General features: G+C 37.2%; 1 protein-coding gene across 5 annotated transcripts in view; it reads right to left on the bottom strand.

Annotated features, from left to right (window-relative positions):
- Window positions 1–3364: 3364 nt before the first annotated feature.
- Window positions 3365–14391, bottom strand: part of CCDC125 (coiled-coil domain containing 125) — a 31982-nt gene continuing 20955 nt past the window's right edge. For 3 of the 5 annotated variants that reach the window (XM_060009379.1, XM_060009378.1, XM_060009380.1), the window contains exons 8-12: window positions 12907–13034; window positions 10435–10542; window positions 9145–9319; window positions 5477–5607; window positions 3365–4639 (exon numbers count right to left, since the gene is read on the bottom strand). In XM_060009379.1, the coding sequence (XP_059865362.1) occupies window positions 4331–4639; window positions 5477–5607; window positions 9145–9319; window positions 10435–10542; window positions 12907–13034 (851 nt within the window). In that variant the 3' untranslated portion in view covers window positions 3365–4330. The remainder of the gene's footprint in view (window positions 4640–5476; window positions 5608–9144; window positions 9320–10434; window positions 10543–12906; window positions 13035–14391) is intronic. The other 2 variants (XM_060009381.1, XM_060009382.1) reach the window with 1 other exon arrangement.

Below are 14391 nucleotides of genomic sequence, written 5' to 3'. Positions count from 1 at the left end.
ATTCTGATTTTTCTGATTAGAGTGCAACAGTAAGATAAGTTTAATTCTCTGAAATGTAGAGTTGAAAATGCATTAAGGAATTCTTAATAAAAATAACTATCAGTTATTTTAATGATCTGGCCCATATAGCATTACAGATTTGTAGTAAAGGGGGTATTATTTTAAAATAGAAAGATAGTAGTAATATACCAAATACCTGCTACCCTGACTTAACATATGTTAATATACTAAATAGGAAAAAAAAATAACATTACAGATAAAATTGAGCTTCCTTTAACCCTTTAATACATCATTCCATTTTATTTTTTCCTTTTTACCCTCCCCAAAAGAGAATGACTCTCAGGAAATGAGTGTGTCCTTCCATGATTTTATACTGCTATAAGAATGCATGTAGTAGTATACAGTACTGTTTTGGGTCTCACAATTTGAGTGGTAGACAGTACATCTCATACAGCATTTTTATTCTTACTCAAAACTTTAAAACTTAGTTCCCAGTTCTGTAGGTCAGTTACCTCTCATGGCTCAACTGTTTTTTTTGCATAGGCCAATATCAAGGTGTCAGTTGGACGCTGGGCTCTTCTCTGAAGCTCTAGGGAAGAATCTGCTTCTGAGTTCATACAGTTCATGCCATTTTAATGCTCATGCCTCCTTATCCTTGCTGGTTGTCAGCCAGGGGCCTCTCTTAGCTTCTTAAGGCAGTCCACTTGCCTTGTTGCATGTCACTCTCCATCTGCAAACCGGCAACAGTGTCAAATCTGTCTGGCTTCCTCATCGCTGCCAAGAGAGAAAATTCTGCCTTTTTTTTTTTTTTAAAGGACTCACCTGATAAATGATGTCAGCTCACTAAGGGCTTAATTATACATCTTAAAAATCCCTTCATAGCAGTTACTAGATTAGTGCTTGAATAATCAGGACAGGAATCATGAGAGGGCCGTCTTGAGAATTCTGTCACATGGACATTTAGGTTATTTAAAAAGGATTGTCTATATGCACATGCAAGCGTTTCTCTAATGTACATACTTAGAATTGTAATCGTGAGGTCATAGTGTGCATTTTCAATTAGTGTTGATATTGCCACATTTCTCCAAAGTAGTTGTATCAGTTTACACCCCCAGTAGCTGTTCGGTAGTTCTTAAAACTGAAGAAGCCCCTTACCTTACACTGTATACAGAAACTAACTCAAAATATATCAAAGACCTGAACACCAGGCCTAAAGCTATAAAAATTCTTAGAAAATATCATAGAGGGAAAGCTTCATGACATCAGATTTGGCAGGGACTTCCTGGATATGACCCCAAAACACAGGCAGCAAAAGTAGAAAATAGACCATTTGGACTATACCAAAATTAAAAGCTTGTGTGCATCAAAGGAACGTAATCAATAGAATGGAAAGGCAACCTATGGAATGAGAGAAAATATTTGCAAATCATGTATCTGATAAGGGGTTCATATCCAGAATCTGTGAAGAATATATGTTGTTGTTATAGTTCAACAACAAAATCCAAATAAAAAATGGGCAAAGGACTTGAAATAGACATTTCACCAAAGATGATATAGTAATGGCCAAAAAAACCCATGAAAAGATGCCCAACATCACTAATCATTAGGGAAATGCAAGTCAAAACCAGAGTGAGATTATCACCTTGTACCTATTAGGATGACTACTACCAAAAAAACCCAGAAAATAACAAGTGTCAGTGAGCATGTGGAGAAATTGGGACCCTTGTAAACTATTGGTGGGAATGTATAAAAACAGTGCCAGCAGCTGTGGGAAACTGTGGTGTTTCCTCAAAAAATTTAAAATGGAATTACCATATGATCCAGCAGCTTCACTTCTGAGTATATACGCGGAAAAATTGAATGCGGTATCCCAAATGAATGCATTCGTTAACCTTTATGTAAGAATCTATTTCACTTCATCATCTCTAGCATTCATACTGTTTGGGGTCTTTGCTAATTTGATACCTCATTCTAATTTACTTTTCTTTGATTTCTACTGTGTTGCTAATCCCTCCTCTGTGAACTGTTGGTTCAGTTTTTTTTTTAATACAATTTTTAAAGGTATTTTCCATTCAGCTATTACAACATATCAGCTGTATTCTCCATGTTGTAGGATACATCTTTGAGCCTGTCTCACACCCTATAGTTTGTACCCCCATTCCCCACCCCTATATGAACCCTCCCCCTGCAACCACTAGTTTGTTCTCTGTATTTGTGAGTCTGCTGCTTTGTTGTTAAATTCACTAGTTTGTTGTATTTTTTTAGGTTCTACATATAAGTGATATCATGCAGTATTTGTCTCTGTGATTTATTTCACTTAGCGTAATGCCCTCCGAGTCCATCCATGTTGCTGCAAATGGCAAAATTTCGTTCTTTTTTATGACTGAGTAGTATTCCACTGTATGTATAGATACAACATCTTCTTTATCCATCATCTGTTTATGGACACTTAGGTTGCTTCCATACCTTGGCAATTGTGAATAATGCTGCTGTGAACATTGAGGTGCATGTATCTTTATGAATCAATGATTTGGGGTTTTTTTGGATATATACCCAGGAGTGGAATTGTTGGATCATGTGGTAGTTCTATTTTTAGTTTTCTGAGAAACCTTCATACTGTTTTCCACATTGGCTGCACCAGTTTACATTCCCACCAAGAGTGTATAAGGTTTCCCTTTTCTCCACATCCTCGCTAACATTTGTGTTTTTGATGACAACCATTCTGACAGGTGTGAGGTGATGTCTCATTGTGGTTTTGATTGGCATTTCCCTGATGATTAGCAATGTTGAGCATCTTTACATGTGCCTGTTGGCCATCTGCATTTCCTCTTTGGAAAAATATCTTTTCAAGTCTTCTGCCCATTTTTTAATTGGGTTGTTTGTTCTTTTGATGTTGAGTTGTATGAGCTGTTTATGTATGTTGGACATTAATCCTTTATCGTATCATTTGCAAATATTTTCTCCTGTTCAGTAGGTTGTCTTTTCATTTTGTTGGTTTCCTTTGCTGTGCAAAAGCTTTTAAGTTTAATTAGGTCCCATTTGTTTATTTTTGCTTTTGTTTCCTTTACTTGAGGAGACTGATTCAGATTCTCTGTCCATTTATCAATTGGAATATAAATTTTATCAATTTATTTGAGTTTGTTTTATATACACACATACTTCTTTCTAGTTTTTGTAATGTGATTTTTTTTTTACACTTGCCACTTTGGTATTATTAAATAATCCCAGATCCTTCCTTTCCCTACCTTTTATGTTAAATTATTATATATACTAGGTCTGTGTATGGTCTTTATCCGATTCTCATTGACCTGCTGTTACACTGTTTTAAATAACGTAGCTTTGTATTACCATCAGGACAATACATTTTTTTAAATTTAATTTTTGTTTTATATTGGAATATAGTTGATAGGATAATACATTTTAATATCTGGCAACAGTAGATCCTCATTATTCCTTTTTTCAAAATGTATTTGCCAATTTTTCAACTTTTATTATTATTAATGCCAACCAGTGCTGTTCCTATAACACAACTATAAATGGTTTATATTGTTACCTTATTATCCTACTGTTAGCTGTCTAATTAAGTAGTAATATCTTTTCTTTTCACTGGAGATTAGATAAGTTTTATAACTGCTGACAATGCACTTCCTTTGATATCATTGTGATGCTATTAATATAGTAATATTCCCAAAAGATATTAAAGATTATTACTATGTAATATTTCTAGAAAGAGAAAATAATTTTAAATGGCCTAAAATTCAGCATCAAAACCAAGAAGTTAATTCAGAATGGCCTAAATGCCAGAATTCTGCATAGATCTGGCTACAGAATGTCACCACTCTGACAAAAAGGAAGCTATGAAATAGGTAACTAGCAATGACTTTGAATATACTGCTGCCAAAGTCCCACCATAATAACTTTTTTATTGAAGTGAAGGAAATTATTTTTAAACTTTATATGGCAAATGAAAAATCCAGAAAAACACAAAACCAGATAAATGTATTCCAAAAAGTAACAGTCACTCTTGTTGCTTGAGCCAAAGATCCCTATAAGTCAATCTAAATAGTTAATTTTCTTCTCAAAAATCACTATTTCTTTGTTTTTAAGATGTTGGCAAATACTGAAAATTTCAAAAATATAGTAATATAATTTATAAATATGTCAACACAGAATACTAATAAATGTCTTGTAGAGAACATTTATAAAGCTGCTTCCCCAAATTTAGAATACCCAGAAAACACAACTTCTGAAGATGTAGCAACATTTACATGGTCCGTTTTCAAAGTCTCGATATAAACAGCTCTCAGTTCTAATTTCAACTGGTTTGTCTTCAGTACATGATATTTGATGGCAAAGAACAGGATCTTTTAAGAGTTCTTGTGTAGTATTGATCTGTTTGAAAGTGCTGAATTGAACAAATGCAGCCCACAGAATTAAAAATTTGAACACTTGAATGTACAGGATCACGTAAAACAGGGAATTCTGACGTTTTCTGCCAGGGGTTTTTTAATGGAGAATTGTCTTTCATAGGATTTTTTTCTTTATTCTCTTTTGAGGTGGTGCCTCTGTCTTCCAAAGCCCGAGCAAGCATGTAACTAACTTTTCTTTGATGAGCCAAAGCTTCTTCTTTATCATTTAACTGCATGCACAGAAATTAAAAACATACCAGTTAGTATATCACAGAGTACAGAGCTATAGTCAGAAGTATTTCATGAAAATGTTCAACCTCCAGTCTAAGCCAGTCAGTATGAATAAATCAATTAGGTATCCACTGATTCCTAAGCATTATGCTACATGGTATTGAGGATTTTTTTTTTTAAAAGGAAAAATAGAAAACAGCGTTCTATCGAAAAATTTTTTAAGTCATCTGAAGAGAAAGGAGAAAGAAGTATATATTTACATGGTATGTGTGTATATGTGTATATATGTATATATAATACCAACATGTACTTACCTCTGAAAGAATGTTGAAGTTATTTATATAAAAATTGTTTTTATATTTTTATATGCAAATAAACTTTAATACTCTTCTATAGATAAGTATGTTCATATAACATGAGTTTCTTTGTATAGTCATCTATGAAATTGAGGATAACAGGACCGATTTCAGGGTTGTGGTAATGATTAAAGGATATAATGCATGAGGAAGTTCGTTGAACACTAAAAATTCCTGAACATATAAGTCTTGTCATGAACTGTATATGTAACTGCAGATGATGGAGATGCCTGGACTTAATTACAGGGAGCCTCCTCTTTTCAGAGGTGGAGCTTTAAAGCTGCACAGGAAGAACATGGATGGGAGAAGTGGGAAGCATGTGTGGGGTGTTTAAGGAGATGAAGATCATAATTCTGGAAAATGGTACCTGAAATGGGAACAGAGCATAAAAGTCAAGTATAGAGCGATAAAGAGTTGAATTAATAGGAAGGAAAAAGATAAGCTCATCCACAGCCTCTAACAAAAAGCAAAGATACTAACCAAATCTGTTAGCGTCTTAAAGACTTCCTGAGGATCATGCTGGTCACCAGTACTCTTAGAACTGTTTTCCAAAGGGAGCATACCCAACAGTTTCTGCCCTAAGGTCTTCTTACTCCTTTGTGATGGTAACCCTAAAATGGAACATGAAAATCCAGCTGAGACACAAAAAGACACTCACTGAAGTACTTCCAGACAAAGAGGTAAGCGTGAACCAAGGCTAAGTCATTACTGAATCAGCCAGGACCTTGTCCTCTTCAGGTGACCTCTAGCACGAGTGAGTCAGGCAGCACAGTGCAGTGGGAAAAGCAGACTTTAGAGCCAGGATTGCAAACGCAGGTGAGAGGCCACAGTGTGAGAACCCAGAGCAGCGCCCTCCCACTCTCATTGCTCAGCAGCTGCCCATGGGAGAATGCAGCCTGTGCTACCTGATAATCTCAGTCTTCCAAAGGAGCCAGCAATGCACATTTGCATGTGAAATCTCCCAGTGTAAAGGTTAGCCACCTGCCCACAATATTTGAGAACACTATTCACTCCCAACAAAACATGTCTGCAGACAGGTGGCCTCTGAACCATGCAAACTCTGCTTTAGAGCCAGAAAGGCCTGGACTTGAATCCCCATTTAACCACTTCCTAATGGTATCATGTTGGACAAGTTCTCTGAGCTACATATCCTCACTTCCAAATGAGAATAATAGTACCTATGCTCTATTGTTGGGTTGCTGTGCCATTGAATAATAGAGCACGGGCTGGGGGAAGGGAGTGGGCAGTTAGTATTGAATGGGGATACAGAGTTTGTTTGGGAAGATGAAAAAGTTCTGGAGATGGATGGTGGTGATGATTATACAACAATGAGAATGGACTTCTTGTCACTTAAAAATGGTTAAAATGGTAAGTTTTAAAAAAATGGTTCTAAAGAACCTAGGAGCAGGACAGGAATAAAGACGCAGATGTAGAGAAGGGACCTGAGGATATGGGGAGGGGGAAGGGTAAGATGGGACAAAGTGAAAGAGAAGCATGGACATACATACACTACCAAACGTAAAATAGATAGCTAGTGGGAAGCAGCCGCATAGCACAGGGAGATCAGCTTGGTGCTTTGTGACCACCTGGAGGGGTGGGATAGGGAGGGTGGGAGGGAGGGAGACGCAAGAGGGAGGAGATATGGGGACATATGTATATATATAACTGATTCATTTTGTTATAAAGCAGAAACTAACACACCATTGTAGAGCAATTATACTCGAATAAAGATGTTAAAAAAATGCATATTTTATCACAATTAAAAAAAAACAATTGTGAAAGCACCTAGCCCAGCTACTGACATAATGCTTAAAAGTCCACATCCTGGAATATGTACACTGATATTCTTCATCCATAGAAAGGATGCAATTTGTAGCAGAAAATACAAAATTTATAGATTTATACAAAGAAAGTTTCAAGAATGTTTTTAGAATGCTGTGCAAATGGTCTAATGATCAGATAAAGTCTAAAGGGACAATTCCCTTTCCACCCAATCCTGATGAACCACAGTGACTGGGCCTCACACCTGACCTTTTTCAATAGCAGCTGTGGCAAGGGGGAAAAGCCAGACAAGTTGACCAGCTCACCAGTTCTGAGAGTGGATGGATCTGTCTCTATTTTCAATCTAAAAAAAAGGAAACATGCTTATAAGCTATCTCTCAGAACTTGTCTAAGCAGCCTTATCAAGAAGAAAAGTTAACACAGTGTTAACCACAAATAAGAAAATGACCTGGAACAGTCATCTTGTACCAGATTACTGAAGTATATTAAAATGAATCAAAGTCTTGTCACTAAGAAACAGGGAGCTACTAAACCTTTTATGGACTTGTAAAGGCTTTTCAGAGATAAACTAATTATTTTAAATTCTGCTTCCAGTCTCTCTCAGTACCTTAACAGAAAGCAAAGATTGGGAGCTGTACCTCTCAAATCGTATTTTCTATGGAGAAGTTCCTGAATTCTGTAAAAAGCTAAGAAAGGCAGGAATTCTGGAATATAAAATGAGTACAAGTGCTGAACTGAATATGAATCTACCACTTCTATTCTTTCTCCCTACTCTTCTCTCTACCTTCCATCAAAACAAAATCAGATTTTCAAAGGGATTTGACTTCAGTTAACACAAAAAACACCTAGGCTGCCCTCTGAGAGTATACCTTTGAAAATTTTGCGATCCAGCTCCTATCAAGGGCCTCACTGAAAGAAGAGGTACTTGAGGAAGATCACCCACACATTTGTTGTTCACGGTAGAACTAGATATTCTTAATGTTTTCCACCAATTCCTCAAAGGCTAAGTACATTGGACTATGTTAGCTTATTTCCCTGGCAAATCACTTACCTTGACATTAAGGTTATACCTTTACCTTTTATCAAGGGATTATTATAGAAAACAGCCATATAAATACTACTTATTTTTTTATTATAAGTGACTGTTGAGGACTTAGCCATTATATTTGCACACTGGCCTCTGTCAGTCTCATATCAGAAAACACCTTTAGAAGTTAATTTCAGTACAATGTGGAATGCCTGATTAAGAACGAACAAGAGTGGAGGAACATTATTTCCCCCCTTTTGCCCTGACTTCCACTTGACTAAATACATAGCTTTTATAATCTGCTTTCACCGTTCTTGTTTACTACTTCTGTTTTTATTATCCCTATAAGCTGTTTCTTAACACTTCAGCAGAGGTGGGTAAAGTTTAGTTAATGAAGCTAAAATTCACAACACTTGACCCCTATACTAATGCTAATATGCACTGTTTGAAAAGAGATATTTCAAACAAAATTAGGTATCTACTATTAAAAGTTTCATTTTTAATACTATAAGATTCTTATTCGTCCTAAATTCATCTGAAAATGAGAGATACTGGAACTAGGATTATGGATTTTGTCAAAAAAGATTTAGAAACAGGGTCATGTCAGAATTTGAATACTAAAAATTTACACTTCTTAATAAACTTCACTTTAATCTTTCTTGACTGATAAATGGTTTCAAATTGGAATTTTAAATTGAAGCAATATGAAGCCTACTGAATAATACTTACAAATGAAAATTGAGATCGACCATTTAGAGAAACTAAAATTTCTAAAAAATAACAGCTACTTTGTTTATATTGGACAGTCTACATACTTCAATGGCAGTTTATTCTCTCGTGCCATTTTTGTATATTTTGTTTACACTAATACCATAATGACTCCAAAATGGCCATGAACTTTTGATAGGCTTGTGAACCAAAACCTAAACCTTAACTTCTGTTTCACTTTTTATAAGAATATTTTATTAATTTGTCCAATTTAAGATTATTTCTCTACTGCTCAATGTCTCCTTCCAAAGTCACACATTTCAATAAAGTTTAATTAGATATATAGATTTAATGTTGGGTTCCACTGTTGGGTTCTAGTGCTCTTATAAATTTTTTCCACTAAAAATCTCTACCAAAAAAGAGATTCTCCTGTTACTTAATGGTTTCATCTGCATAAGTAACATCCAGTGACTCCTTTTTTCCCATGGTGGTTATATTTTTAGATAAATCATAACTATATGTGAAATTTCAATTATATTCACCATATTAACTGCTTAATCAACTACGATTATAACCAAAAACAACTGAAATTACCTTATACCTGATTATTACCATTATAATTCATATTTACCATCATCTTTAAGGTGCTTCCAATTTGTCCCTTTTGTTGCTTTCTTACACATTTTATCCATTTGTGTCAATCTTAGTGCCTGGTCATTTTTCCTCATTAATTGTTGCTCAAATGCAATTCTGAATGCATCTGCCATTATGTAGGCTTCTTCTTTACTCTTCTGCAGAAGTTCCAACTGGTTTTGAAAGAAAGTTTGAGAGGTGTTAGAGGCAAAACCAGAACAATTCTTTCCTGAATGCTGAGTCAGATTAGCAAATGCAGTAGGAGTTTTCTGCCTGCCCTTGATCTATTGCATCCGCTTAATCTAATTACTACATGCCATTCTCTTCTGCAGTAGCTGCCCACTCTGAACTAGATTACCAGGAGTTTCTCTTGTGCCTATCAGTTCCCTGGTAATCCTACTCTTAGACCTCATTATCCTAGACGGGCCTCGTGTATGTCCTGCCCAACGAGGAAGAAGGGAGGATGCCAACGGCTGCATTTCAGTTCTGCCTCGGGCCATGCCAGAAAATACCACTGAAAACAATTATGAATACCGTCTTTCAGATACCTCCCACAACTGACTCTGATCTTTGTAATCTTATGCTTTTCCTGATGAATTGCTAATGTTTAGCTGTTTGCTTTCATATATACTCTGAAGACTAAATTCCAAACCTTCAATAAAAACGTTTTAAAAATTACGGTCCATACTGTGTTTGTTGTGAAAGCCTAATTATAATGGCAGCTATCATTTGATTAAATGCCAGGCATGGCCCGGTGCTAAACATTATATGTCTACCGTGTTTATTTTTGACAACAACCCTCCAAACTAGTTATTAGCCTCCATTTAACATACGCGTCCAAAGCCACAAAGCTGGAAAATGATGGAGCTGAGATTCAAACCTAGGTCTGGCTGGCACAAAGGTTCCTTCAACTGTACCTTGCAGCTTTTCTAATAAGCTTCATGTTTATCTCTCGGCTAATCGGTGTTGCACATCCTGGTGATTTTAAGCATGTGTGCCTTTTCCTCTAATATCTAGTAATTTTAGGGCCATGTATAGACAAAAGAAATATGAACTTAGGAAATATTAACTAAAACACAGGCAAACAACTTTTCATGGCTGCAATATCGTGCCAAGTAATGTAAATAAAATCCAGTTTATATGTTAATGTTATCATTTAAAACTAAGAATAAGTTCCACAGCCAAAGACTACCAAATTAAGCTAATTATTACATATACTTCCATTTATTCTACTTTGTGTTAATGGAGAAGCAAAACCAAAGCTTTTACTGTTTTGATAACACAATACCTCCTGTTTGACCTGAAGGAGCATTTTCCGAGTAGATGCTGCCAGTCTGGCACAGGTACAGGGGCTCCCTCTGGGACCGTGACAAAGGCAGGCTCCCAGGACTGCAAGCTTTAAATCCAAAAGAATTATCCGTTACTAAGTGCCACGTTGCTCAGCCGTACACAAACACGGGGCGCACACACAAACCCATGCACATTTTATTCAAGCACCTAATTCAAAGAAACTGCAAAGGAAAACAAAAATAGGAAGCTGAGACCATGATTTCAGGACCCAAGGGGAAATTTACAAATGAGAGACTGTTATTACTTGGAACAAAAATACACAGGAATTCTGCATTCCTTCTGCTCACGCTCCAAAACCTTTCACTTGGTACCAGTTTCCTGTACTTCTGAGTTCTTGGCAGGAACTTGACCTAACGAAGTAAATCTAAACATCCACAATATGGATTTCCTGTGACTGGGTTTGGCCTTGCTATCCAGCATTCATTACTGTCAGGTCCTGCCAGGAGAGATGCATGCTCAGAAATAATGAGTGAATTCTAAGGAAAACAATCATCCTGCCACTCCTAAAAAAATGGTCTATGATCATGTAATAAATTCTTAATATATTTCTTGGCTCATCCACTGTTCTGGAATTGCATATGGCCCTCATCCTTCAAAACCTGTCTTTGGATCACAATGAAGAAACTAATCCATGTGGGTCACTCCTGGTTGATCACTGTAGCCAGAAGAAAAGTAAGAACTGTTGTACTTTTTTTTTTTTTTTTTTTTTTTTGCGGTACGCGGGCCTCTCACTGTTGTGGCTTCTCCCGTTGCGGAGAACGCGCTCTGGACGCGCAGGCTCAGCAGCCATGGCTCACGGGCCCAGCCGCTCCGCGGCAATGTGGGATTTTCCCGGACCAGGGCACGAACCCCTGTCCCCTGCATCGGCAGGCGGACTCTCAACCACTGCGCCACCAGGGAAGCCCTGTTGTACTTTTTTTTAAAAACCCATTTTGGCAACTAACCACAAGTTGCTTTCCCAAAATATTCCAACAGCTTCCAATTTAATGGAGGCGGTCTATGTAACATATTGTGCCATATCTTTTAAAGTTTCATGTGGAACATACTACAAAATTATTGTCTAAGCTTCCTGCTGCTATAAATTTCCCATGGACTGGCTTAAAACAGAATCTTATTTTAGAGACTGTTTAGAGAGGAAGATTCCACGGTCTCTCTTAGTGTAAAGGCTATTTCAGAAAATTCCTTCTTGCGTTAATGATAACTGTGAAGTACACTGAGCTTTCAGTTGACTCAAGTGTACAAATGGCGGCTATGTGGCAGATTGGTATCTTCCCTTTTCAACTTCCCGCTCCTGATAATTGTCGCTGCGAAAGTTGCCAAAAGCAACTTAAGACCTGGCTAGGGCCAATATAAAAATGCAAGATTTCTGCAAGGACCTCTGCATCCTAATTCTATGTCCTTACCTCAGTGCTCCTTCATCAACTGGCTCAGGGCCCATGTTCTTGCCTGCCATAAAGTTACTTAGAGCCTACTCAAGATTATAATAAAGCACGCTTTTTCTGAACTTTCTCTCCGCTCAGTTTCTTTTATTTTTCTTTTTTTTGCTATTACACTAGTTTTCCACTCAGGCAGTAGAGCATGGTGATCAAAAGCACAGACTCTAAACTCTACCTGGGTGTAAATCCCAGCTCCACCACTTAGTAGCTTTCTGACTTTGGGCAAATCACTTAAACCTTCTGTGCCAAAATTACCTCATTTGTAAAACAGGGATTTAATTGTACTCACCTTATTTGGTAGTTGTGAGAATTAAATGTGTTAATCTATGTGAATCACTTAGTGTCTGGCACTTACTAAGGACTATATATTTGCTATTATTAGTACTAGTTGCTTTATTTGAAATTCTATAATAAGTGAATGGCTACCCCTTCTCACTCCACTGGTACACTTATTTCTCATGAGTCCCCAGAACATTTGTAAGACATTTCACACCTCAGCAAGCAATTAGCAATGCATCAGCAGATCTTTGTCCTGGACCTGGTTCAACCCCAGAGTGACTGCATCACTTTGGGAAAGTAACCAAAACTATCTGAGCCTGAGTTTCCTCCTCTGTAAAAATGGGGATAATACCTGCTTTGCAGCCCTCAAAAGACCATTACGAAGATCAGATTAAAAAATGTGTGGCAAAGTACTCTGATGCTGTAAGCGTCTACCCAGGGAAGATACTACTAACATACTTTCTGCTAAAAAGAAAAAGGAAATAAAAGGGACAGGAAGTGGCTAGCACATCCCCTAATGTCCAAGAATGCTGTGCCTGAAAGGTATGGTACCAGCACGGCTGAAGAGTGGACCTGGGCCTCTCTCACCCTCGGTCTCAAATTGCTAAGTATGGTTCTATCCTAGAAGTGGAGCTGATGGCGACAGCAGAAAGAAAATGGAAGTGGAAAATTTCCCTCCTACTAAACTTTCATACCTGCTTACCTACCTCAAGACCTGAAACCTCTGTAAAGCCACTCGTGTCCTGGCATGTGTTTTCCTGAGCCATCTTCTGCTGTTTGATATCAAGCATGGCGAGGGCCTCCAAATACTGTTGATTCAAAACTAGGAAGGGCCATGTAAGAAAGTGTTAGGAGGTCTAACCCCAGCCTCACCTAATCCAGTTAAACCAACACCGAATACTTCTTCTAAGCAAGGGATATACAACTACCCACAAAATCTGTCTCCAACCAGAAAATTTGATAGAATAGTGGGTATCAAGTGAGTTAAAACTAGATAAAATGTTATTTTTAATGTGGAAATAATTTTGCAACCGAAGTCTGGTCTTCATTTGCTCAAAGAAACTTTGTAGGATTTTCAAAAGGAGAACATACAAAGGCTAATTATCCACACTGTGAGACGATCAGATGATGAAATCTCATATATTGTATTAAAGTCAACTCTACCAGCTCTCCAAACTCTATCAGACTTTTCTTTTAGTTAGTTTTCACAAGAGGCTCTCAACGCAAATATTTAGAACAAGAGGGGTCCTGTTACTTACTGGAAAGCAGAATAACAGTAACTTTCCCTCTCTTCTTATAGGGTGGAAGGATAGGGAGGAAGGGACAGGAGTAGTGGTTATGAGCAACTTCTGTCCTGGCACCAACCTAACATGGGGGAAATCACTATCTGCTCAAATCACTGGTGTGGAGAAGCATATCTGTGTGTGCAGTTCTCACCCAGGGGATTGCCACAGTTCACTTACTACACTATGTAAAGTGCCGCTCTCGGGCCCATGACCTGACTGAGCACTCACTTTATGCCTTTCAAGCCACCACTTCAAAAGAGTTTCTGCTGGGAATTCCCTGGCGGTCCAGTGGTTAGGGCTCCGGGCTCTCACTGCCAGGGGCCCAGGTTTGATTCCTGGTCAGGGAACTAAGATCCCACATGCCACATGGTGTGGCCAAAAAAAAGATTTCTAAAAAGTTGGTACCACATTAATACTCTTTCATTAACTTTTGTCATATAGTGACTCATTATATAAAAGATATGCTCTGTGTGTGTGTGTCTATACACATACATCTATATAATTTCAAGTCCTTAATGAGTCAAATAATATTTTGAAAAATATTTGTATTTGTGACAAAGTCACAGAAGACACTTTTATGAGAAAAAATTATGAATAACTATACAATTTTATACTTTTCCTACTAGATTCCCAATAAACATACACCTACTCAGGTTCCTCAAACATCAGGTACTGTACCATTTTGTTTACACTGAGTATAAAAACTAAAGGATAAAGGAAGAATCAGGAGAAATTGCTTAATGGGTATAAGGTTTTATTTTGTAGTCATGGAAACGTTTTAGAACTAGATGTTTATAAGCGTTATGAATTGTTCACTTTTAAATGGTTTAAGTTAGGTGAATTTCACCTCAATTTTTTTTTTAATTCGAAAACCTAACTGATCAAACCCACAGC

The sequence above is a fragment of the Delphinus delphis genome, chromosome 3 (assembly GCF_949987515.2).
Source record: "Delphinus delphis chromosome 3, mDelDel1.2, whole genome shotgun sequence".
NCBI lineage: Eukaryota > Metazoa > Chordata > Mammalia > Artiodactyla > Delphinidae > Delphinus > Delphinus delphis.
Note: the sequence above shows the minus strand (reverse complement) of the source record. Positions and strands in the feature narration are given on the sequence as shown.